The following is a 9,184-nucleotide window of genomic DNA, read 5'->3' as shown; positions in this document are numbered from 1 at the left end:
AGAGGGTAAATTACATGTTATTATAGGAAGGGTAGGCTAGAATTTACCATATATATATATATATATATATATATATATATATGTATGTATGTATGTATGTATGTATTTGTGATTAAATGGTTTAAAGTACAGACTCTTTGTTTTCTTGGCTAAAATTTTACTTTGTATTCGCAAAAGCTCAATATTAAATAAAGATAGTATAGAATAAAAAAGGTTTAGAGGTAAGCAACGCCTGAACTTTTGGAACGAACACAAGATGCCAAAAGTTAGGGTGTTACAGTCTCTAGTTCAAGAGGATCAAACCGAAATCGTCAATCAGTATCAATGACAGCAGCCTCTAGTTCAACTCATGTTGTTGCGTCTTCATCTCTTCCTGTAATGACATTTGCGAGAGATTTAGTGGCATCTCCGTCTTTCGCAGCTGATCTACACTGCGATGAGATTGCAGAAATAGGTGCTAACAGAAATACTCCTTTATGATCCTGATTTTTTGGGAGGTTGGAGAACCAGATGTCGTGGAAGATGTACTAGGGGATGACGATGATGTAGAGCCCGTCATGATTGATGATGATAGATATGATGATATAGGGAGGAGCATTCTTGTTGGGGCTAGTGGATCATCGAGCTCGAAAACTCAACAGTACCCGCCGCATTTTTCAACTCTAGACTCAGATGCCATGAGATAGCAGGGGTTCCTGGATGTAGTATCCCGTTTCGGGGCAAAAAATTCACAGGATACCACAACTCTAGCTGAGTTCTAATTCGGTCAGCAATTTCAGAATAAAAAGAAAGTCGTCTTATGTGTGAAGACTTATAGTATCCGCGGTGAAGTTGAGTACAAAGTGCTAGAATCAAACCATGCCAAGTACTACGAAAAATATAAGGAGTTCGAAAATAGTTGCAGATAGTTGATTCAGCTCATTCGATTTACTAGGAGCTTGTTACTTGAATTTATTCCATTCGATTTATTGGGGTCTAAACCATGGACTTATAATTAAATTGAAACTTGTTATTTTGATTTACAATGATTAAAATCGTCTTACATTCAAACTTATTAATTCGAATTTCAAGCCATAATAAATCAATACAATTAAAATTTTTTTATATTTAAACCTACTAATTCGAATCTTATTGATTCAATTTAACACTAAAATGGTTAATTTAAATTTAATAAATTTGATTTATATATAAATGTCAATTAAGACATACATGTAACATTTTTTTTAGGATAATATTTTTTTTAGGACATTTAGATAAATTTAAAACTCTAATGTTTTGTTTATGTGATTTGCCCTTATAAAATATATAAAAAGTTATATGGTTTCACTCCATTATTTATTTATTTTGCCTCCATATAATTTTATTTACATACATTAAGACAAGCATTAATTATTTACTAAGATTGATTTATTACTAAGATATATAATTTAGTTGAATTTATCGTAAAGAGGTGGATGTAAGAAATATATTAATGAATATCCAAAATCTTTTAATAATTCATAAGTATATTTTTTCTAAAAAAGATAAAAGATTTAATTTACATTCCTTTAATCAGTATGAGACTTATTACTAATCAAATATTTTTTAATTAAAGATTATTATACATTTATTTTCGCATTTTACGTTATATCTATTTTCTTTAAGCATATTTTTGTTTCTACCAGTTAAATTTTCTATATGCGTCACCGATGTCATATAATAAGTATATAACTAATGACCATCATTAGGAACCTGCCATGAACTTATGGCTTAGGTGAAAACCGAACCGTAAATTTGATTCCCATAAGGTCATAACCATATATTAAGTTGTTATACTACATCTTCTTTATATAAGGTTAAATGTAGGAAAAGTTGTTTGTGCCTTGCCATTTACACATTTAATTTGTGTCTGTTTTCTTTTCAGAGTAAGAAGTGTTGTAGCTATGCAAGAATGGAACATTCTCACTAGTTAGTGATTCTAGGCTACCAATAACATCTTCCTCTGCCTCTTCTTTTGATTTTCCCCACAATACAGTGTAGAGTCCAATTGATATTATTGTGGCCCCAATTATACTGCAAAATATGAGGAAGGAGTTAAATCATATTTTGCATTGTATGGTTTGTTTTCTGAGTACGAAGAAAAGCTAAAAAGAAAAAAAAATGATGTATAAGTGGCGACTTGAATTGATTTTACGAAGGACAATGGACTATTTATACAATGTGTACAATGGCTATTGAGTTATGAAATGAACATCTCCTATACTATTTAGAATAACCATTCGAGTACAAGTGATAATAAACATCTTCTCGAAAAATTAATTTAATTTTTGGGTTCACCAAAGATCAAACTCTTGACCTTTCGAATGTAACGCTTTAATACCATGTCATGATACCACTCATCCCAAAAGCTTCAGCTGATAGAAAAGTGTAACACTAATAATTATATCTCTAATACTCCATAAACCTCCATTGTATACATTGTATAAATATTTCATTGGCTCCTCATACTTTCCCTTTTATGAATGATACTAAGGGCCCATTTGAAACTTTTAGAAGTAACTTTTTTTAACTTTTGACTTATGAAAAGTAGTATTAATGTCTGGTACAATTTTCAAAATCAAATTGCAACTTTCTAAGAAGTTATTTAGGAGCTTATAGAGAAGTTAAAAAAATGACTTTTTTCATAATACTTCTACTTTTTATCACATTTCTATAAAATAAGCATTTTTAGAGTTAAAAATCCAAATACAAAATAATTTATTTATAAGTTACTTTTAACAGAGTTATTTATTGTTTAAGTTATTTTATCAAAAGGAGTTTAATTAAGTTGGTTATTCAAACTGGCCTAATTCCAGTGTATGAGTTATGTGATATTTCAATATAATATAATACACTATTACATGGTGTGGTTTCATTAACTCTTACTCTATAAAAAGCACATGCCTTCATATTGCGATTGATAGTTTATTTTGTATGTTTGCTTCAATTCCCTATGATATAAGCATAATAAAGAATCAAATGTTTAAAGGGAAAAGAAAAGTGAATTAATCCTACCTTCCAATATAAAGAGTGTCACCTAGGAACATGACTCCCATGGCAACAGAAATAACAATTGATAGTGGCTTGAATGCTGTTACAAAAACTGGACCTTTTATGTGCATCACCCAAGCATAAATTGCATTGCTCAAGAACTTTCCAAGTAAACCCTAATTTAAAAAAGAAAATACAAAACATAGTTCCATCAATAAATTACTATAACTTAAGATCATATAAAATATGAACACTAACACGGATACATAACACGAAACGATAGATATGATTCATATGATTTAGAACACGCAAACACATCAAAATTTTAAAATAATAAGACAAGAACACGATAAACAACCAATATTAACAGTTTTGAACCCCCTGTTAACACTATATCTAAGTATTTGAAGCGTCAACAAATTTAAAAAAAAAATTAATAAAAAAGATATACATGTTACGTGTCATAAAGTGTCTTTTGAGCGGACACTGATATATGTCGAACATATTGACACATCGATTAAATGATTTTTGCTTTATAGTTAAGAATTTATAGTCCAAAGAGGTGTTAGTTATCTTACTGAGCAAAGAATGGAGACCAATGAAATGTCTAGCCTTATCTTCCAAGCACTTGCATTAGGCTCTAAAATTGAACCTACAATTGTAGATATGATGGTTGAAGTCACGTTGTAAAAGAAGAGCATACTTAGTTCATCTGGGTAATCCTTCAATACATCCACCTATAAAATTAAATTAATACACAAATTATAATTTGATCCTCTAGTTCAGGGATATAATTGTATAAGTCTAAAGTGCAAGCCATAGTGTCTCAAAAAGTTATCCAAATAACATTTTATTTTATTTTTTTAATTGTTATCAATTAATAATTTTATTGTAAAGAATTTGAATTGTGTGTACCTGTAAAATGTACCATATTGAAAAAAGTAAATAGTCAGCTGTTAGAAGAATTCCAGCAAGGACCCAATTTGTGTCCACTGCTCTGGGAAGGTTAATTGGTTGCTGAAGCAGGGGCAATGAGGTAATTTTGGTATGAGAATTGTTGCTGATAGATGGACCTTTGTAGAAAGTCAACACAAATGCTCCTGCTATTGATATTATGCTTCCCATTACCTTAGCTTGACTAGTTCTACTTTTTACATCTATCTTTTCCATCCTTAATTGCAATTATGGCCATAGAAGAACAAAATAAGAATCATAAATAAAATGAGAAAGAATTCATTAATTTATAAGGTTCCTAAACATTAATTAATTGTAACTATTTGTTTCCTTTCCTTTAGTATTTAAGAGTCTGTTAAAGAAAATTATTAAGTTATATCATCATCTTAGACAAACATGTTTCTAATGGTTCAATTCATATGAATATGATAAGTCGTTGCCTTTGATACATTGAAAATTTGAAATTATAGCTCTATGGCTATCACATGAGTGTTTTAATATTTTGAGCATTTTGGGTGTCTGGTATTGCATTTAAGAGGAGCAGCATACTGGTATGTATATATAACATTTAAAAAATTAAAATTAATAAAATCGATCCTATTTTCACTACCTTTTTTCACAAAATTACAAAAATAGAAACAAGAAACTAATCAAACCATTTGTTCAAAAGTGAGACACATTTCTGCCTCATAATTTCTTCAATTTAAGATTTAGGAAAAAAGTTTATACGTACTCCACTCTTAAAAATATATAAAAAGAAAAAACTTTATCAACTGTTTTTATTTCCAATCTAACCCTCCTCTCTGTATCCATCATCATCGTCACACTCCTCTCTTTATTCCATGCCCGCTCTACTATTGTACCATCCCATCCCTTAACACTAGCACCCCACCATTCACCGCACTACCCTCATCATTGCCACTCACTACACCACCACTGCCACTATGCCTGAATTGAACCACCCCATCATCAACATTAACAACAATAACCACTATTCCTCCCCTTCCAACTGCCATTGTCATGTCATCCTTCATTCTCGCTATTATTGTTAGCTCCACAATATTTTAAATTTAGTTTTGATGATTAACAAGCACAAATGTATATTATTTCTTTAAGTAATATAAGCAAACAAGATAAAATTTGAACTTTATAAAGTCTGGTGACTTAAGGATAAATAATCTTAGAAGTTGAGTATGAGTCAACAAATTATTTATCCCATCTAATAAACTTTCTATTTCCCTCCTCTCTTTCGTCACTACAAAAAAAATACTGAATACCATCGGATTTAACATTGCAGAGCAACAGTATCTTTACTAGTAGATTTACTGGCGGTTTAGGCATTAGTGAGAAAATATTACTGGCGGATTCTCGTTTTCGACAATAAATTTGCCAGTAATAATTGGAGAGAAAACGAAAAAAATATGTTACTGTTAGATTTATCCGCTGATAAATCCGATGATAATTATGCCCTAAATTCAACCGCAAACCCTCTTTACTCTCGTTTGAATTTCTTTCTCTCTAACCCTCTTGCCCCCTCACCGTTCCTGCTACCAGATTCTGTCGTTGTTGTTGCCACCACTTCTGCCACCCTCTTCTTTTTTGTGCTAATGCTTTTCTTCAGGTAATGCTTCTAAATTTTACTTTTTCTAAAATAGGAATAAAATTTAATTTGTTATTATAATTTTGTGTTTGTTATTTTAGTTCTGATTTGTTATTATAATTTTGTGTTGGCTATTTGATCCTAATTTGTTATTATAATTGTGTTCGTTATTTGATTCTAATTTATTATTATAAGTAATTATAATTTTGATTATGATTTATTATTATAATTTTATGTTCGTTAGTTGATTCTGATTTGTTCTGATTCTAATTAAAACATGTCTTCAGGTGTTGTTGATTAAATTATTAGTTTGATTATGAATAAATTAAAACACCTAAGTAGTTAGGAACTCAACTAATTAGTTAATTGATTAAGTTATTTTAGATATGTTGTGGTTGTTTGTAAGTTTTAATTCATAATTGAAGTTGGCTGGATTTATATGAACTGTAAACGTGGATATATGTCTAACTTTAAGGGAGGTTATGCCAAAAAAAATTTTAAATAATATAAATGTACACAGAATTTATGTTATAGTTGTTGATTTATGTAATTTAAAGTGTCTATAAACTTTATCTTTGCTATTACATTATTTTTGTGACTACTGTTAATTGATATTCTCTCTACAGACATGACAAGAGTTAGAGGTGTCATGGATCGACTACGTAATCGACCCCCTCTACGCCGACTACCCCTGTGGACGTCACAGGCAATGGATGCACAGGACCAGTCGTTCATCATGGTCCCTAACCCAAACCACGTAGTTCCTACTACTACGCCAATCCCGCAACCAGGAAGTCGTACATCTGCTTCATCAGATTGGACTCCTCCATATCTCCATCTGCTTAGTAAAGCTCTACCTCGACGACGGTGCCTCCAGTGACAGACACCATGGTGTTGGAATCCTCTCACGAATTCCAGCCATATACCTCTTTACCACCTTCTATCGTACGAAAGACGATTTAACCTAATAAAACTTCAGCCTGAATACTATTTTAAGTATTTTATATGCAAACCATTTTAGTTAGTCGGTTTAATTTAGTTACACTCAATTTTATTAGTTTTAGTGGATTTAGAAAACAAGAAGAAGAAGTGTATTCAAGAAACAGGGAGAATCAGAGATTCTTGCAGCACTTGAAGGAGTTGAGTCTTTCAAAACCATTGCCAGAGGAAGAGAGTGACAGAGTGTTGCATCATCATTTCATGGTTGCTAACACGCTAGGAGAACCTTGCTGCTGCTATAGGACCACCTTTTGGGTTTTATTTACAAATCTTTTTAACTAAGAAATAAAAATAAATCCCCTTCCTCCTCTTCTCCTTCGTTTCTCCTTCAGTCTGAACCACCAACGCGAACTTAAGGAGGAGGAGGAGGCGACGTAATGGTGACAATGATAAAGAGGCGACATTGACGGTGACAGAGAGAAAGAAAAAAAATATTGCGACATACAAAAAAAAGGGTGAGAGGAAGGAGGAAGCAGGAAGAAGAGAGCCAGTGCTACGAAAGCAAAGAAGAGAAAAAAGAGAGGTGGCGCTAAGGTAAAGAGAAAAAAAATGATGTAAGAGAAAAAAAATAATGTAGAGACAGAAGATGGAGAAGAGAGAAAGGAGGAGGAGTGACTGAATAGAACAAACAGAAAAAATCCTAATCTAAAAGTAGAATAGAAATTTAAAAAAGTTAAATAAAATTGTTTAAAAAACTGTTATTAAAATTTTAGTTTAAATTTTTAAAATATTTTAAAATTAAAATTTTAATTTTAATTTTTAATTATTAAATATAATATAGAGTGAGACTTCTCAATATCAATTTCAATATCCCTAAATAAACATAGCGTAAAGACATAAATTTTAAAAAACTGAAAAAAATTACTAACAAATTACTAAGGTCGCATTGCGTACAAGGCACGTAAGTAAATAAAATGGGTTAGTTATCTATTTATAATTGTTTAGTATATATATAGTTGAACCTCAAATAGACAAAAATAAAATAACAACTTAGCTTAAATAAGCTAAAATTATTTGTTAACTTTAATTCAGAAATGGAAACAATGAAACCTGAAAAAGACTGCAAGCAAGAAGGTGAAAGCAGGAACCAAGTTGCCAATTGATGAAGCAAGTGTTGGAGAACTGTAACTGATTCCAGCATACCCCAGAATTTGAGATGAACTTCTACAGAAACACATCACCATCAAAATCCAAATAAAAAACTACAACATGAGATTCCTCTGGATCATAATCATTTATTTATTTATTTATTTATGAATGTTGTCAATTTGACACTTATTAATTAATAATCTAACATTAGAATCATCTAGAATAAAATGCACATCTACGTAGTTTCAAATTTCACAAAAAGGTTATACATATATATTTGTAATTTAATAAATCTAATCTATGATGAAAAATCAATGACTTTAAATACTATGCATTTTACTTTCTAAAGTGCAACCAGCAGTTTAAAATTAAAGATCCATAACAATTACTTTGATCATACTTTAAAGTAATCAAGCTAGAGTGCCTTTTTTTTTTACCCTATGATCCCAAGAAGGACAATTTTGGAAAGTATGGAGAAACTGAGTGGAGGAACCACTCTTGATCTGCAAACAGAAATGAACAAAACATGAAGATAGATATATTATATCATGTTGATGCTAGAGCATAATAATAATTAACCATATAATCAATTTGGAACAAGAATAATTTAATAAATTCTAACCTTTTGGAGATGAAAGGTGCAGGAATAAGAACAATAGTAGCAATAGCATAAGCATATGCAACAAACACATGGTTGCTCATGCCTTTATTGGTGGCTGCTTTGAACAAAGTGAGTAACCCCATATCATTGCACTCTATACTAATAAGCAACAAGATTGGAAGCAGATTCTTGTAGAAGGACCATCTTCTTGCCATAATTATGACTTTGATTTCCTCTGATTTTTGGTCTCCGAATGAAGAGCACAGCAAAAAGTTCAGTTCATCAGTGAGAGTGGACTCATTTTGATTAATTGTCTCTATGTCATATCAAAGGGGTGTGACTATCGTTCTAATAACCGGACCAATTTTTGTCCGGTTCAATCACGTGAGCCATTTGGTTCAGATAAAAAAAATCGATTGTGAGAGAATTGGTAAAAAATTAAAAAATTAGTTTAAAATCAATAAACCAATAATGGAGTCGATTTTTTAGTATTTAACTAATTTAAAATAATAATATATAAATATATTATGTATTTTATATATAAATATGTTATTTTATTATATTCTGTTTAATTCTTATTAAGTCTTAATTGGATGTAATAAAGCACCTATGAAAAATTAAAAGTTTTTATTATTAAATATGTAGTAACATATATTATAAGATTGGGCTCAATTTTATGGATATGGAAGGTTTGGGTGTGCTATTTTCAGATGTGGAGTTATGGCGTACACGACAAAAATGTGAGACAGATTTTTCTGAGCCAAAGATAGAACAACTCGCATGGTCCGATTTGCAGCTGATGGAATTTGAAATCTGAAACACGCAACTCGGACCATCCGTTTTATTTTTTCTGACTAAATTTGTTGAGTAAAACGCAACTCGACCGTCAATTTTCAGGAACACAACTCGCAGGATCTGAGTTCTGATTCCTC

At 31.0% G+C, this 9,184-nt stretch overlaps 1 protein-coding gene across 2 annotated transcripts; it reads right to left on the bottom strand.

Moving 5' to 3' along the window:
• Positions 1 to 1,749: 1,749 nt before the first annotated feature.
• On the bottom strand, positions 1,750 to 8,591 carry LOC112802498 (WAT1-related protein At3g28050). Of its 2 annotated transcripts, XM_025845740.2 has the most exons (7): positions 8,274 to 8,591; positions 8,089 to 8,154; positions 7,613 to 7,726; positions 3,925 to 4,180; positions 3,588 to 3,746; positions 3,034 to 3,185; positions 1,750 to 2,052 (listed from the first exon to the last, which is right to left on the bottom strand). In XM_025845740.2, exons 1-7 carry the CDS (start codon positions 8,465 to 8,467, stop codon positions 1,878 to 1,880), a joined length of 1,116 nt encoding a protein of 371 aa, XP_025701525.1. In that variant the 5' UTR covers positions 8,468 to 8,591; the 3' UTR covers positions 1,750 to 1,877. The 2 variants fall into 2 exon arrangements, with proteins under 2 accessions (XP_025701525.1, XP_025701526.1); XM_025845741.3 differs by lacking the exon at positions 8,089 to 8,154.
• Positions 8,592 to 9,184: the final 593 nt, after the last annotated feature.

This window comes from Arachis hypogaea, chromosome 5 (assembly GCF_003086295.3).
Source record: "Arachis hypogaea cultivar Tifrunner chromosome 5, arahy.Tifrunner.gnm2.J5K5, whole genome shotgun sequence".
Classification (NCBI taxonomy): Eukaryota; Viridiplantae; Streptophyta; class Magnoliopsida; order Fabales; family Fabaceae; genus Arachis; species Arachis hypogaea.
The sequence above is the reverse complement of the archived record's forward strand: the minus strand, read 5'-3'. Positions and strand labels throughout refer to the sequence as shown.